Consider the following 16,281-nt stretch of genomic DNA (forward strand, 5'->3'; position numbering starts at 1 on the left):
CAGGCAGGGGGAGCTGAGCAGCCTCTTGTGCCTCAGTTTCCCCTCTGCAGTGCTGCATGAGACTCCGGACATCGTCCCCGAGCTCGGGGGGGCAGCGTCAGGCCCTGCCACAGGGACTGTGCTCATGGCCACCCCCAGAGCGCACTCGCCGTCCCCCCATTTCCACCCCATGTTTGGGGGGCCCAGGCACTGCGGGACTGAAACCTGGGACCATATGGGGACCCAGCAGGCAACCTGCTCCCCCGCCGAGGGGGCCGCGGGAAGAGGGGTGCCGGGAGGAAAATTCCCGGCCCCGTTGCCATGGCTTCCCATCAGGATGCGCTGGCATCACGGGCAGCCTGGGGGGCCCGGGGGGCCCCACGGGGTTCAGGCTGGGGGCTCCCCAGCAGCCTGGCTGCCTGAGCGGGAGCGCGGGGGCGAGCGGGGGGGCTCCGGGCGGGCAGCGCCAGCAGATGAACATGTTTTGGAGCCGGTGACGTCTGCTCCAGCATCGCCGAGGGAGAAAAACAGGCGGCAGTGCGTGAGTCCGGCCCCGCCGCGCAGAGCGGGGCTCCCGGCCGGCTCGGGCACCGTGGCCGCCATGGCCCCCCCGGGCCAGCCCGCACGGGCACCGGGGACCGGGGGGCTCCGCTGAGCCCCGGCCATGGCTCCGTGGTGGTGGCCGCTGCTGTGGTGCCTGCGCGCAGCGCTGGTCGGCGACATCATCCTCACGGGGGGCCAGCAGGCGGGACCACCCCCACCGGTGAGATGGTCCCCGTCATCCTCCTGGGGGCTGACCCCAGAGCCGGGGACATCGGGGGACCCCGAGGGCTCGTCGGCAGCGCTGGCGTTCCTGCAGACGGGCGATGCGCAGCGTCTGGCCCAGGCCAACTGCAGCCGGGGCGTCGCGGCGGGGGCAGCCGGCCCCGGGCCCCCCCCGGCGCTGCGAGCTGCCCTGCGAGCCGCCCCCGAGGCGCTGGCCCACGCCGCCAACTTCCTCAACATGCTCTTCCAGACCAACGACATCCGCGAAGCCAGCGTGGCCGAGGACGTGGAGTGGTACCAGGCGCTGGTCCGCAGCCTGGCCGAGGGGCACCCGTGGGTGCGCCGTGCGGTGCTGGCCCTGGACGCCCACCCACTGGCCGCCAAGCCCCGGCTGATGCTGCAGGCCACCAAGGGGGACGGGGACATCCTGCTGCAGGACATCTCAAACGCCGCCCCCGGCAACCTCAGCTGGGACAACGAGTGGTTCAGCGCCCTCAGGTCCCAGCGCAGCCCCCCGCTGCGCAAGCGGGTGCTCAGCAATGACCTGCGCAGCATGGACACCCCCAAATGGCAGCGGGGGGACAGCTACGTGGGGGACGCCGGGCACGTGCGGTGGTCCCCGCCGTTCCTCGAGTGCCGGGATGGCCGGTTCCTGTCCGCCTGGGCGGTCACGCTCTCCTCCGCCTTCTACGGTCTCAAGCCCGATCTCAGCCCCGAGTTCAAGTAAGTGGCACCTGGAGGGGCTGGGGGGTGTTGGAGGACTGGGGGGCTCCCCGGTGTGTGCTGGGGGTGCAGCTGGAGGTGTCACCCAGGGGTGCAGGTTGTGTGCGGCGCGACTGCGTCCCTGTGCGTGGGTGTTTGCACGTCCCTGGGCACGGAGCTGACCCCTGCCCCCCGGCTTTGTCCCAGTGCTGCCCACCATGGGCTGCCACCCCCAGGTGAGGGACAGGGAACAGCACCCAGGGGCCAGCCCAGCAACTCCTGTTTCTCAATCGGGTGCATTAAAATCCCTCCTGAGAGGCAGAATTCACACCCAGGAGCTGCTGCCCCAGCTCCAGTCCCCCCAGACACAGCTCCAAGGCGGGGACATCCCGAACCGAGGGTCTGGGGACATCGCTGACATCTCATATTGTCCCCCCGTCCATGCACCAGCACTAGTCACCCCTGTGGCTGTCCCCTCCCCTGCTCACTGTCCCAGAGGCAGCGGTGGGACACGGCCACGCTGGGTGGGGGACACGAGGAGGTCCCGTGCTGACCCCATCCCATTCTCAGGGGTGTCGTGCGGGTGGACATCGAGCTGCGGGACGTGTCCATCGACCAGTGCGCCAGCGGGCCGGGCTGGTTCGCAGACACGCACCGCTGCGACCTCAACAGCACCCAGGTACCGTCCCTGGCGCCCAAATCCCACCCTGGGGCTCCCCCGCATTGAACCATCCCCGTCCCCCTGGCCGGGTGTCCCCACCGTGTGTCCCTCTCTCCGGGCTGAGCTTTATCCCCTCCCGGCCGATCCATCTGCTTCGTTCAGCTGCTCTCGGTGCCGGAGCCGAGGGGTTTATTGTGCAAATCTGCCTTTCCCGCTGCCAGCGTGTGACCCGCCTGCTCCCTGCCCGGCACCGCGGGGACAGCCGGGCTCAGGGGGTGGCAGCCGGCGGACAAATCACCCCAAATAGCAGCCCCCGGTCCCCTCCAGCAGTGCCCACCTGGTGATGCCTGAGCTGTTTTAGGGCTTGGCACAACCAGCAGCATCCCCAGCCAGGGCGAACCGCGCAGCCCCCAGCTCGGTGTGAGCAGGGTGACACCCCAAAACTGTCCCCAAATGGGAAAAGTGTCACCAGCTTCGCTTTCCCACCAGCGCCTGGCGGGTGATGCCGTGGGGAGGGCCGGGCTGTGCCGCTGGGCATCTCTCCAGAAAACAACAATTCCCAGAAAAGCCGCAGCCCGGCTCGTTCGGGGCAGGATCCGCAGGGGACGGGGGGATTAGGGTAGTGGTGCCCTCCCCGCCGCTGCCGTCACGACCGGGCAGGATTAGTGCGCTCGGCTGCATTAGGTGCCCATTTAGGGTTTAGGGAGGGATTTGGGGGCCAGGCTTTGGCTTTTAGTTCTTAAATGTTGAACCACTGCTTCCTCCCGGTGTGGAGGAGGATGGTGTGGGGTCAGGTCCCCGTAACCAGAGGGGACAGGGGGAGCACACAGGGTGCAGGACGAGCCCTGGCCGTTGTGTGCGTCTCAGCCTGTCTCCACAGTGTGTCCCCCAGGAGAGCCGCGGCTTCATCCTCGGGAGGTACCTGTGCCGCTGCAAGCCGGGCTTTTACGGGGCCGGCGGCGTGGCCAGTGGTCCCCGGGCAGGTGGGTGCCCCAGGGTCCCCGTTTCACCCAGTGGCACGTGGCTACAGGGTGCAGGGCTGGAGGGGCTTTGGGGACCCCCAGCACGTGCCACCAAGAAAAGTGCCACCAAACGCAATGCGGTAACTTCACCTGGCTGTCACTCTGTCCCCAGGCGCGGCGGGGGCAGACGGGGGGTCCCGGCTGGCGTGCCGGCCGTGCCGCCCGGGCTGTGTCACCTGCCAGGACGATGCGCCCTGCCTGATCCAGGAGGACCGGGCGCTGCGGGCGGCCGTGCTGTCCTGCCAGGCCGGCTGCATGCTGGCCGTGTTCCTCAGCATGCTCGTCTCCTACCACTTCCGACGGAGCAAGGCAAGGTGTCCCCACGTCCCCTCTCCCACCCGCCCCAAACCCCGCGGGGGTCTCTATGGGAGGACGTCCCAGCCCGGGGCGCTCGGGGCTCTCCCTGCCCGGGCTCCATCGCCCTGGCTGCACCCTCACGCCTCTGTCCCCGCAGAGGATCCGGGCGTCGGGGGTCGTCCTCCTGGAGACCATCCTCTTCGGGTCTCTCCTCCTCTACTTCCCCGTGAGTAACCGGCCATCCCCAGGGCTGGAAAACTCCCGGCTGGGTTTGGGGGTGTTTGCAGCCTGGTTACCCCCCAGGCAAGGCCACCGAGCTGGCCCCACGCCGCGCATGGGCACAGCTCCACCTAATTGTTAATTTTGCTGGCGCAGCCCCTGGCGGCTGCGGTATAAACCTTCTCGGGAAACCAAATCCCTCTTCTCCCGCCGGCAGTGGGAATTAATCCCTGCCCAAATCCTCAATCCCTCCCGCCAGAGCTGCGGCGGATGCCATAGAGCCAAGCGAGGAGGGTGGAGGTGGGGCCGGCCCTGGAAATGGGTGGTTTTTGCATTCCCAGCATTTTCTGCTCCCCCCCATCAGGAGGATCCAGCTCTCTGCCCCCCACCCACCCCTCTCTCTACCCACTCCAGGTTTTCATCCTCTACTTCAAGCCGAGCATCTTCCGCTGCATCGTCCTGCGCTGGGTGCGCGTGTTGGGCTTCGCCATTGTCTACGGCACCATCACCCTCAAGCTGTACAGGTAGCGGGGACGGGGGGCTGGATGCTGGGGACCCCCTGAGAGGGGACACTGGGGGCTCACCCCTCTGCGCCTCACAGGGTGCTGAAGGTGTTCCTGTCCCGCACGGCCCAGCGGGCGCCCTACGTGTCGAGCGGGCGGGTACTGAAGATGCTGGGGCTGATCCTGCTCCTGGTGCTGTGGTTCCTGGCGGCCTGGACCGCGGGGATGCTGGAGAACGTCGACAAGAACATCCCGCTGGTGGTCCGCACCCAGACTGCCCGCGGGCTCCACTTCTACATCTGCAGCCACGACCGCTGGGACTACATGATGGTGATCGGTGAGACCACCCCGCACAGTCCTGGGGGTCCCCAGAGCCGCAGGACCCCATCCCATCACCACAGCACATGGGGTTTTAATTTCCTTGTCCGTTTAACCTGCGTGGATCCTGCAAGCAGGGCCGGGGTGCCCAAGCTGCCTCCTCCCAGCATCCCCAGGACTTGCCCTGGCGCAGTGATCCTGAGGGTCTTTTCCAACCAAAATGATTCTGTGGGTGCAGGGAGGTCCTGGTGGGCAGCAGCACCCACCCCGCAGCTCAGTACCCGTGGGTGCCAGCTGGGCAAACGTGCCAATGGTGACGGGTGCTCTCTCCCGCAGCCGAAATGCTGTTCCTGCTGTGGGGCAGCTCCCTCTGCTACGCCACGCGCGCCGTGCCCTCCGCCTTCCATGAACCCCGCTACATGGGCATCGCGCTGCACAACGAGCTCATGATCTCGGCCGCCTTCCACGTGGTCAGGTAGGACATGGGACCGCGGTGGGGCTGGGAACTGGAATTCCCATCCCCGGTGATGTGGAGGAACCGGCAGCAAAGCGCTGAAGCTGGCAGGTTCCTTGCGGGGTCCGGAGGTGGGGACGGGGCTGTGGGTGCTTCGGGGGGACCCGGCACTGCCCTCATTCCCCCTTCCAGGTTCATCATGGTCCCCTCGCTGCACCCCGACTGGACCCTGCTGCTCTTCTTCGCCCACACCCACGGCACCATCACCATGACCCTGGCACTGCTCTTCATCCCCAAGGTAACACCCAGCCCCACCTCGGTGTCCCCCTTCGGTGGAGACGGGGCTGGGGTCCCCCAGCATTTCAGGGACCCCCTCGGTGATCTCGCCCCCAGTTCCTGCACGCCGGCTCGCCGCTGCGGGAGGAGATCGCGGCCGAGGTCTACGAGGACGAGCTGGACATGCGACGCTCGGGCTCCTGCCTCAACAGCAGCATCACCTCAGCCTGGAGCGAGCACAGTCTCGACCCCGATGACATTCGGGTGGGTGGCACACTCAGGACCTTCTTTTGACGCTAGCTATGCAGCCCTGCGCAGAGTAAGAGGTGCCTTTCGCGATCTTTCTCCTGATGCAAAGCAAAGAGGGGGGTGGAAAAGGGGGTACAGAGGGAACCACCATCAGTTGGGGAAACCTGCTGTGTCCCCTTGTCCCAAATCCAGAGCCCACCCAGTGTGCAATAACCCAAATTTTAGCACACAGAGACGAAATACTGTTTATTACAGAGTTGTGCTACAATAAAGCCAGCGATCAAGAAACGAAAGGAACAGCCATTATATACAAAATCATACCACCGCATTCACACCCTAAAGAGCCAATTGATTACACGTTTGCATATTGGTCATATAATCATTTTAGCGCATAATGAGCAACACTCAGCTAAAGAACACTTTATCCAAAAGTCTTAAAATATGTGTTAAAACTCAACTCCTAGTGCAGGCTCCAGGATGCCTAAAGCTGCCAGGTCTGGGTAGTCTCTGATCTGGTGCTTTGCAAGTCACTCTGATCTTTGTTGGATGAGCAAACTGACCTAAAACTAAGAGGATTTACACATCTTTAGGTTATTTGCCGACAGGATTCATTCTTATTATTTGCCGACAGGATTCATTCTTTTAAGTGGCAACGACCACATCTGGGGTTGGGGGGGACGAGCAGCGTGGGAGCTTGGGGACATGGGGACAGCTCGGCTGTGGGATCCAAGGGGGTCTGTCCCATTGTACCCGCTCTCCTCTCTCCCCCCTCTCTGTGTCCCCCCCGCCACGGCGCAGGAGGAGCTGAAGAGGCTCTACCAGCAGCTGGAGGTGCAGACGACGCGGCGGATGGCGGCCAACAACCCCCACCTCCCCAAGAAGCGCAGCTCCCGCCGCAGCCTGGGCCGCTCCATCCTGCGCCGCGTCACTGAGCCGCCCGCCGCCCGCCGGAGCAGAGGGGGGGACACCCCAACACGCCGCGGCTCCTCGGCCAAGCGGGTCCCCGAGTCCGGCGGCACCGGCCTGCGGATGCGAGATGAGGGGTCCCGGCCCCGCGGCGCAGCCCTGCGCAAGTCCCGCAGCACCGAGGGGCCCGCGCGGGACCCCCGGGGGGGACCTGGCACCCCCGAGGAGCCCACGCCGGGGAGGATGATGATGGCGATGGCTGCGGAGCCGTCGGACAGCGAATCGTTGGACGCCGTCCCGCTTGTGTGCAAGTCGGCGAGTGCTCACAACCTGGGGGGGCACGGGCAGCCCCCCCCGCCCCGCGCAGCCCCCCTGCACAAGTCCCTGAGCGTTGTCACCGGAGCCCGGGAAGCGGCTCTGCTCGCTGCCAGTCGAGCGGCGCAGGAGGGGTGGCACCTCAACCAGCACCCGTCCTCGGGGCACTCCGTGAGCCAGGGACCCCCCGAGGACAGCGGGGAGCCCCAAAGCCCCCATGCACCCCCACCAGCTGGCTCCAGCCCCGCCGAGGGCTCCCAGGAGGACACGTCCCTGCCGGGCGATGGCAAAGTGCAGAAACACGTCACCTACGCGCCCATCAAGAGCATCAGCGTCGACAGCTCCCCCGCCCCGGGGCGGGTGCGGGTGGCGGTGAGAAGGACCCCCCCGCCACCCCCCGTCCGCTGCCAGAGCCTGGGACAGCGTGTAGCACCAAGCGGGGACAGCCCGGAGCCACCCACGGACCCCCCGGCACAGACGGGGACACCAGAGGGGGCAGCGGAGGACGACGCGGTGCGCACAGCCCCCCCGGCGGGACAGGGCAGGCTGGTGCCCGCAGCCCCCACCCCAGCACAGGTCTGTCCCTGGGAGCTGCTCCAGGATGAGATCCTGAGCCAGAAGCAAAAAGCCGCCGAAGCAGCAAATTTGGAGACCTCCGGTGACGCAGCGACCGCCCCCCCCAGCCTCAAGCCACCCTCCCAGAGGACCCTCCGCGGTTTGGGACTCGCCATCAAAGCCTTGAACCGCGCCAGGGGGAAGGAGAAGAGGGAGGGGGGCAGCAGGAGGGAGCGGCCCCCCCTGGCAGCGACATCAGCCGTGTCCTTCGGGGGAGTCGGCCGGGACCCCAGGGCCAAAAGCGCGGAGTGGAGCCGGCAGAGGCGCGGCAGTGAGCCCCCCGCCCGCCCGGCACAGGGGGGGACAGTCCCCTGCCAGCACAACAACAATGCTGGCACTGCATGGGCCGCTGCGGGCTGGGGGGACAGCGGGACAGCAGGACGGCGGGACAGCCCGGCCCCGGGGACACGCCACAGCGAGGAACTGGCAGAGGAGCCCAGTGCTCCCCGGGGGGACGCGGATGCTCTGGGAGCACCCGCGGGGGTGCATGAGGTCCCGCCCTGTGTGGGCCACCAAAAAGGAGCCGAACATCCCCGTGAAAGCCCAGCAGTGGCCGCACAGACACATCCCCAGGAAGGGACCGAGGCTCCGGTGGCAGAGCTGGGGACAGATGCTCCTGTGGCCATCGAGAGGCCGGTGGCACCAAAGGATGTGGCGGCTGAAGGGCTGGAAGGGAACAGCGGGTCCATTCCCCCCCGGGACCACAGCGAGGTGGAGCAGCCACACGCCAGCAGGGCTGAGGTTTGTCCCTGGGAGGGTGACAGGACAGTCAGAGCCCAAATCTGCCCCTGGGACGTGGACGGGGATGTGCCGGAGCAGCCCGGAAAAGGGCTCACCCCAAACCCCCCAGCTCTGCCCAAAACACCGCCTGAGCAAGCGGGAACCAGCGACAGGAAAAAAGCCGACGTTTGCCCATGGGAAGCGGAGGATGAGCCGGTTGCTAGAGCCGAAATATGCCCTTGGGAAGAGCCTGCGGCTTCAGCGGGGAAAGACAGAGCGAGTCCGGACACGGGTGGGATGTCCCGAGGGGAACACAAACCCGGAGGTGGAGAACTGGAAGGGATCAAAGCAAGGCTGGCGGAGATGAGCGGCCACCGGCCGGAGCGCAGGGACACCCGCATCTTTGCAAAGCTCATCAGGAGAGTCACAGAAGGTTCAAAAGCAGAGTTCAGGGCATCTCAGAGCATGGAGAGCATCAAGGAGGAGGTTTGTCCCTGGGAGGGCCTGGGGACACAGCAGCCCCCTGAAAAACCCCACACCGGGGGCTCAGCGCTGCCCAAATCACCTGCACAGCAACCGCAGAGCGTGGAGAGCCTGAAGGCTGAGATCTGTCCCTGGGAGGCTCCGGAGCTCAAACCCACCCATAAAGCAGAAATCTGCCCCTGGGAGGAGGCTGCTCCACCATCGAGTGGAGAGAAATCAAGAGAAGACAAAGGTGCTGTGTCCATGGAGAGCAGAAGCCCTTCTACAAGCCGAGGTCTCTGCAAAGAAATCAGACAGAGCACATCTGGAGAGAAGGGGAAAGCAAGTGGAGAACGTGAGTCCGTCTGCCCCTGGGAGAGCGCGGACATGGAGCAGCCCCCCAAAAAACCCCTCACCAGGGGCTCAGCGCTGCCCAAACCACTCACAAAGCAACTGCAGAGCGTGGAGAGCCTGAAGGCTGAGATCTGTCCCTGGGAGACTCCGGGGGTGGAAACCATCGATAAAGCAGAAATCTGCCCCTGGGAGGTGCCTGCTCCACCATCGAGTGAAGTGGAGTCAAGGCAGGACAAGGATGGTCTGTCCGGGGTGAGCAGAAGCCCTTCCATAAAGCAGGGTCTCTGCAAAGAGCTTAGGGACAGCACATCTGCGAAGAAGGAGAAAGTGAGTGGAGCGCGCGAGTCCGTCTGTCCCTGGGAGAGCGTGGACACGGGCGGCTCCACCATGGGTTCCGCTACGAAGAGCTCAGAGCTGCTGAAAGCCACCGCCAAGAAATGGGAGAGCGTGGAGGGTGTGAGAGCTGAGGTTTGTCCCTGGGAGGGCCTGGGGACAGAGCCGCCCCCCGAAAAACCCCGCACCGCGGGCTCAGCGCTGCCCACATCACCTGCACAGCAACCGCAGAGTGTGGAGAGCCTGAAGAGTGAGATCTGTCCCTGGGAGGCTCCAGGGGTGGAAACCACCCATAAAGCAGAAATCTGTCCCTGGGAGGCAGCTGCTCCCCCCTCCCATCCACAAAAGGCCCAGCAGGGTCCGGGGGGGGCTCCCCGGGGTGACAAGCGCATCAGACGCCAGGCAGCGTTCACCAGCCCAGCCAGGTCCCTGGAGACGGGCAGCAGCGAGCGAGAGGCCATTTGTCCCTGGGAGGGCCTGGGGATACAGCAGCCCCCCGAAAACCCCTACACTGGGGGCTTGGTGCTGCCCAAATCACTCACAAAGCAACCGCAGAGCGTGGAGAGCCTGAAGGCTGAGATCTGTCCCTGGGAGGCTCCGGAGCTCAAACCCACCCATAAAACAGAAATCTGCCCCTGGGAGGAGGCTGTTCCACCATCGAGTGAAGAGAAATCAAGAGAAGACAAAGGTGCTGTGTCCATGGAGAGCAGAAGCCCTTCTACAAGTCAAGGTCTCTGCAAAGAAATCAGACAGAGCACATCTGGAGAGAAGGGGAAAGCAAGTGGAGAACGTGAGTCCGTCTGTCCCTGGGAGAGCGCGGACATGGAGCAGCCCCCCAAAAAACCCCGCACCGGGGGCTCAGCACTGCCCAAACCACTCACAAAGCAACTGCAGAGCGTGGAGAGCCTGAAGGCTGAGATCTGTCCCTGGGAGGCTCCGGGGGTGGAAACCATCGATAAAGCAGAAATCTGCCCCTGGGAGGTGCCTGCGGAGAAAGGAGCAGCCCCGGGCACAGTGGGTGTCCCACCAAAACCAGCCGGTGCCTCCAAACCCGCGGAGCAGGGGAGCAGCGAGCGTGAGTCCGTGTGTCCCTGGGAGAGCCTGGGTACCAAGGAGCCCTCCCCAAAAACCGCGATGGGGAAGGAGCCGCCCGACAGCGTGGGGAGCAGAAAATTGGATGTTTGCCCCTGGGAAGCAGCGGAGCCCCCCAGCTCAGAAAGCTGCAAACCTGCTGTGCACCCCGGGGGCGCTGGCGGAGCGTCCCCCACAGGGATGGGGACATCAAAGCTGGCGGCAGGAGCCAGCACCGCATCTCCAACAGCCCCACGGAAGACATCCGGAGGCAGATCCGAGGGTGAGGCCCAGCACAGGCCCCTGCACCGCGTCCCGGGCATCCAGCCCCCCCCGGCGAGCGGCGGCCGCAGCACCAGCATTGCTGAGGTTTGTCCCTGGGAAGCCGAAGAGGCTCCAGCAGCACCTGGCGAAACCAGCGCAGACCCCAGGAAACCCTCCGATGTGTGCCCGTGGGAGGTGGGGAGTGTGGAGACCCCCCCAGCAGGGACCAGACCAGGGGATGGAAGTCGGGGTGTGAGCGAAACTAAACCCGAGGTCTGTCCGTGGGACCACGAGTAGCTCCGTCCCTGTGGCCCCCGGCTCCACGCAGACACAGCTGCCATCAGCGTGATGTCTGGAGCTGCGCAGATGGGGACAGGAGTGTCTGCAAAGTCGGTGGCACAGCCACACATCCAGCAAGCTCCTGCGGTGGCCACCAACCAGCCAGGCTTGGGGACCAGCACCGCGAGGGGACAGCTCAGTCTCCTTAGAAAGCGGTGTCACCGTAACGCGCTGTCTACAGTCCCCAAACGACCGTCTGATTGTGTACGTATGTGTACATATGGAAAATAAACAGCGTTATCTACAGAATTCACACTCCGTGGCTGGTTTATGGGGTGTGGGTGAGATCCTGAACGTGCTCAAGGCAGAGCAGAGAGGCTGGAAAGGAAAATGGGAGCAGAAGTGGTTTAGACACAGAGGTTTGAATGTTGGCGTGAGAGATGAGGAGCCACATGCTCCTAGAGAGGAAGGAAAGGCCGTTCTACAAAAGAAGCCAGAAAATCCACCAGAAAAAACACTCATTTCATTCAGGAAAGGAGCTCCTGAATGCAGCGTAGGCAGAAAGCGCGATCTAGCGGGTTCTCCCAGGGAAGGCAGATGGATTGTGACACTGCTCGCGTTTCCAAAAAGATGGAAGGGATTCCAGGGCTGGCTCCTCTCCTAACAGAGCACAGAGATTCTGCCCTTTCGGAAGAACGTGACTCGCAAAAATAACAGGACAACTCCGCAGCCGTGACTCTTTCACTACATACTCTGCAGAAATGGCTTTCGAGGAAGAAGAAAAAACACACATAAATGTCACGTGCTTTGAAAAATGGCCGAGTTAAAAAGCAAGACAAGGTTGGAAATGTTGTTGGGTCACTAGTGAGTATTTTGCTCTGTGACCAGGAGTAAATGGAACTTCTTTGAGCCAAACAGAGCAGGAACAATCAGTAGAGTGCTCCGGGTCGTTCTCCAACCACAGTAACAGCTCCAGGGACGGGTTTTCCTGACCCACAGTCACACCTGGCACGAATGTCACCGTGTCCACAGAATGGTGCCACCCGCTCACTAACAACACCCATCGCTGCGCTATGAGCATCATAAATGCACCAAAACCTACGAGAAATGCTGCCTTTTGAGAAGATACTGACACAAACTGGCCTTAGGAGTCGAAACATTTTATTAAGTTACCAGCGCTGGGCTGCAGCCCCTTCGGGAATCCAAGCCATTAACGAGCGCCTGTTCAGTGCTGTCTGCTCTTCCCTGGTGTTGGTTAAGAAAAAGCAGCCTGGGAATCAGTCCAGAGAGGGGAAGAGAACGGGAAAAGGAAGTGCCAACACCTGCTGATGCAGTTTTTAATGAAAATCCACCAGGTCTGTGACAGCTCCCATGTCTGGACAGAGTTCTGCTGCCCAGTGCGGCAGGGAGGGTGGTGGGGAGAGCGGCGCTGAGCACAACAGATGCCTCATTTCCACAGAAACACAGCAAGGGTGCAGATGCAGCGCACCAAGTCCACTCTGTCCAAGTAAATCTCTTCTCAGAGCTCATCCAGATCTCCCTCCCAGGCCCCTCTCACTCCTTTAAAGTAAATTCTAGTGACTGGAGTCATTTCGGGAGCTGCTTTGTTTGCTGAATCTAACCCGCTCCCTCCGCTGCCATCCTCCACCTCTTCCCTCCAGGGCTGTTGGCGCTGCCGTCCCCGAACAGGCTCCAAAACTTCTTACTTCACCTCTTCGTACTCTTGTGAGGGATCCAAGGTTGGACCAGGAATCATCACCGTCTGAAAAAAGCCAGGAACAAAATCAGCAGGACATGGAACGGCTCTGAAGTGCTGTACCGGGAACTGTTCGTGTTGTGGAGCAGGAGAAAGGGCGCGCAGGGGGTGCTGGCAACGCCAAGGCCTTGTGCAGGATGGTGACCAGATGGCAGCAGCACAGGGGGGTGTGAAGGGGGACAAGGTGATGTGTACTGCACTGTAGTTCTCACCTCCCTCCTCTCATAGAATCACAGAATCATTTTGGTTGGAAAAGCCCCTCAAGATCGAGTCCAACCGTTCCCCCACCCCTGGCACTGCCCCGTGTCCCTGAGAACCTCATGTCCGTCTGTCCAACCCTCCAGGGATGGTGACTCCAGCACTGCCCTGGGCAGCCTGTTCCAATGCCCCACAGCCCTTTGGGAAGAAATTGTTCCCCAGATCCAACCTCAACCTCCCCTGGCACAACTTGAGGCCGTTTCCTTGCTGAACCTCCCCCGGTCCCTCAGTCACTCCCATCACACTTGTGCTCCAGCCTCTTACCAGCTCCGCTCCCTTCTCTCAACTCGCCCCATCACGTATGTGTCAAACACCCTCAGCCTCTTGCTACAGCTCCCAGGTTACAGAAGCTCAGCTTTGCTTTTGTCCAGAATTAACTAAGCACTCCTGTTCCTCAGCCACGGGCCAGGCTGGTCCCTGCTCCTGGTGGCATCACCTTCACGATGGGGCTCTTGGGTGGAGCCCACTCCGGAACGATCTTGCCGTGCATCCTCCACGTGCCATAGGGGTTCACCAGGTACCTCTCAAACACGACGTACTCCAAAACATCCTTGGGCATCTGCTCCCCGCCGTACATCAGCCGCCCAAAGCGGTCGTAGATGGCCAGAGTCTGTATAAAAAGAACCATATGTTGGGCTGGCAGCAGGTTGGAGTTGGGGAGGGCGAGGGGCGGGAGGGGACGGACCTGCCGCGTGTGCATCCGCACCGTCACCTGCCCATACAGGTTGCCGCGGTTCACGAGGCTGTCGCACCGAATGTGAACCACCCGTGGGGGCTCCAGCGACTCCACGAAACTCCAGCGGATGGTCCTGTATCTGTTCCCACGGACCATCTCCTACAAACAACAAGCACCAGCTTGGTTAGGATGTGAATTGGGTGACAAGAAAACCACTATGCATAATAAAGCATTTATTCATTAGCTGTTAACTTGTGCTTTCCCTCCCAGCCCTGTTTTTACTGTGCCCAGAATAAAAAAAGAGATAATCAGGTTTCAAGAGCCTTAGACACCATGGAAGAAATCACAGACACACTATAAGCACTTACTGGGTAGCAGCGCTCCGTCACCAGGGAGTGAAGCTTCTGCTTGTTAAAACTGCAAGTGAAACATATACAGTTACTCAAATATTGCAGAAAGGCTCGCTGCGAAATCCCAGCTTCTCCAGAAGCCACATGATCTACCGGCAAAACAGAAAGAGCCAAATCCTCAGCTGTGATCTCAGCAAGAAACCAGCAAGTGAACTTGAGACTCGAGGGAAAGACACAACATCCTTTGGAAGCCAGTTACGTCCCAACTGTTTTATTGGTGTTTGGAATCACAACCGAGAACGATGCAGTTTTGAAATCTATTACTGGAAAGCGGAACGAGGCAGCGGAGCATCATTTCATACCCAAACAATTCCCTGTGGCGCGATTCCAAACAGCACCACCCACTCACTCGTCTGCTGATAACACCGATGGTGCAACAGCTCAGCTCATTGGCAAGAGATTTCTGCAACCTGCTGTTCACTATCAAAAGCAAGAGGGTACTGAGCGAATCTCCAGCACACTGAGATGGGGGGCAGAAAAAGAAAGTATTTGTTGCAGAGGATGCACAAGGGTTAGAAAGGTAGGGAAGAAAAGCAGAGTGTATAAGCAAGGGTCTTACTTTGCCAGGGAGTTGTGAGCTTCGATAAATATCTCCTGTGCCTTCTCTGGGAAGGTTTTGGTGCTGAAATCCGGATCATGATCTTTTATCTTCCGCAGACTGAAAAGAGAAGGAAAGCTCAACAGTGAGTAATGACTTGGAAGTACCTCACGCATTTCAGATGATGACAGTGACCTCGTCCAGTTCAAACCAGTTTTTACCAGGGAGGAACTGGACATTGCCCAAGATACAACCTTTGCGTGCTGGTAAGACAATCATACTGCTACAAACCTAGAAAAGCCTCAAAAAAATGGGGCACACACTGCATCCATCCAGAGCAGGACAAGTGCCCAGTGCTGACTCTCACAGAACGGACTCCTGGTTTGGTGGTACAGCAGCAACAGTGGAAGCAGCAGGTAGAAAACAAAATGCAGCGTCTCACCGCTGCAGGACAGAACCCAGCAAAGCTGCTGCAGCACAATCATTAATTCCAAAGGAGGTACGTACGCCAGCTGGGAGGTGGCACTCTGCTTCAGCTTCTCCATCTTTTGCTTCAGTCCATCTTTGGATAAGGAAGACAAGCGGGCATCTCCCTCGGGAGGGACGTACGGGTCTATGATGTCACCTGCAGCGCAGAAAAAAAAGGTCAGGAAAGGCTCAAAACCAGCAAAATGAAGGAAGTAAAGAGGCAGCACCCTGGCTGGAGAAGCAGAATCCTGTCCTGGGAATGTTTGTGAGATGAAATATGAGAAGGCAGAGCTCTCACTGCTGGTCTGACACAGCTTGGCCCTTGCTCTCTGCGTCCTCTCCCACACAGCCCAGGACAGGAGTGGGGACGGGACCTCCCCAGCTGCTCCTTGTCCCTCGGTACGAAGGAGCCAATAGCCCGAAACACTCCTGAGGTAAAGCAGAGCAGCTGCCATCCCTCAGCACATAATTCAGGGTGTTGCAGACACGCTCCGGGCATCGTCACACCGCTCAGGGTCATCGCTCCGCACTGCGGCCACATCAGCTTTGCCCCAAGAAGAGACCCCAGCCGGGTTTCCCCACCTGTGCTGGCCAAGTAGAAGGTCCGTTCTATCCGCTCCTCGGGAAACACTCCCCACATGGACTTGAGCCTCCTCTCCTTCTCTTCAGGGGACAGTTCCCTGGCCCATTCGGGGACGTAAAACTTCTTCTTCGTTTTCGTTCTCACGGGGACGACCAGGCAGGCCGGGGCTGCTCCAGCGGGACGCAGCACGGACCCCGCGGCCTGAGGGAGAGAAACAAACCCGTGGAGTTAACCCAAACACAGAGGAGGTATAAACACACCCAGCACCACCACTGCAGCCCTCCCTGCCCCACGGCGTTCCCCGCATTCCCTCATTCCTGACTCCCCACGCCCCTTATGTTGTGGCTCCGCGGTTCCCCACGGCCGCTCGTCCCCCCCCCTCACCCGCCAGCAGCCCCGCAGGCCCAACAGCCCCGTTCCCGCTGCCACGGCAGCCGCCATCTTTCCGCCGCACAGCCCGCCGGGACGTGGGCGTGGCCTAGGCGGGGAGAGGCGTGGCCGCTGGGGGCCGTGTGCAGAGGGGGGGCGGGGCCGGCGGGAGCCCGCGCCGCGGTGGCGAGTGGAAAATTCCACCGGCTGCGGGAAAGAGGGGGCGGGGCTTGGGGAGGCTCCGCCCCGAACGCGCGGCGGCGGCGCGCGGCGGGGGCACCCCGGGGGATGCTGCAATGCGGGGGGGGACCCGGAGCGCCCCCGGTGCACCGAGAAACGGGGTGAGGGACCCCCCCCCGGTGCCACGTGCGGCAGGCGAGGGAACCCCCCCCTGCACCGCCCCATGCGGGGGTGTCGGACCCACCCGACCCGCAGGGCCCCCCCGGGGGCCTGCAGAGC

General features: G+C 62.0%; 2 protein-coding genes across 2 annotated transcripts; one reads left to right on the forward strand and one right to left on the reverse strand.

Moving 5' to 3' along the window:
• Positions 1-530: 530 nt before the first annotated feature.
• GPR179 (G protein-coupled receptor 179) lies at positions 531-11,075 on the forward strand. The gene is made up of 11 exons (XM_065856228.2): positions 531-1,467; positions 2,017-2,125; positions 2,988-3,090; positions 3,242-3,438; positions 3,584-3,652; positions 4,060-4,169; positions 4,247-4,485; positions 4,803-4,941; positions 5,113-5,218; positions 5,314-5,460; positions 6,244-11,075. The coding sequence occupies exons 1-11, from the start codon at positions 644-646 to the stop codon at positions 10,780-10,782; spliced, it is 6,582 nt and encodes a 2,193-aa protein (XP_065712300.2). The 5' UTR covers positions 531-643; the 3' UTR covers positions 10,783-11,075.
• An 833-nt stretch (positions 11,076-11,908) lies between these two features.
• MRPL45 (mitochondrial ribosomal protein L45) lies at positions 11,909-15,960 on the reverse strand. Its single transcript, XM_065856475.2, has 8 exons — positions 15,838-15,960; positions 15,453-15,654; positions 14,910-15,027; positions 14,424-14,522; positions 13,823-13,871; positions 13,464-13,613; positions 13,215-13,388; positions 11,909-12,526 (listed from the first exon to the last, which is right to left on the reverse strand). Exons 1-8 carry the CDS (start codon positions 15,892-15,894, stop codon positions 12,467-12,469), a joined length of 909 nt encoding a protein of 302 aa, XP_065712547.1. The 5' UTR covers positions 15,895-15,960; the 3' UTR covers positions 11,909-12,466.
• Between the last annotated feature and the right edge of the window lie 321 nt (positions 15,961-16,281).

Source organism: Patagioenas fasciata, chromosome 22, assembly GCF_037038585.1.
Source record: "Patagioenas fasciata isolate bPatFas1 chromosome 22, bPatFas1.hap1, whole genome shotgun sequence".
Taxonomy (NCBI): domain Eukaryota; kingdom Metazoa; phylum Chordata; class Aves; order Columbiformes; family Columbidae; genus Patagioenas; species Patagioenas fasciata.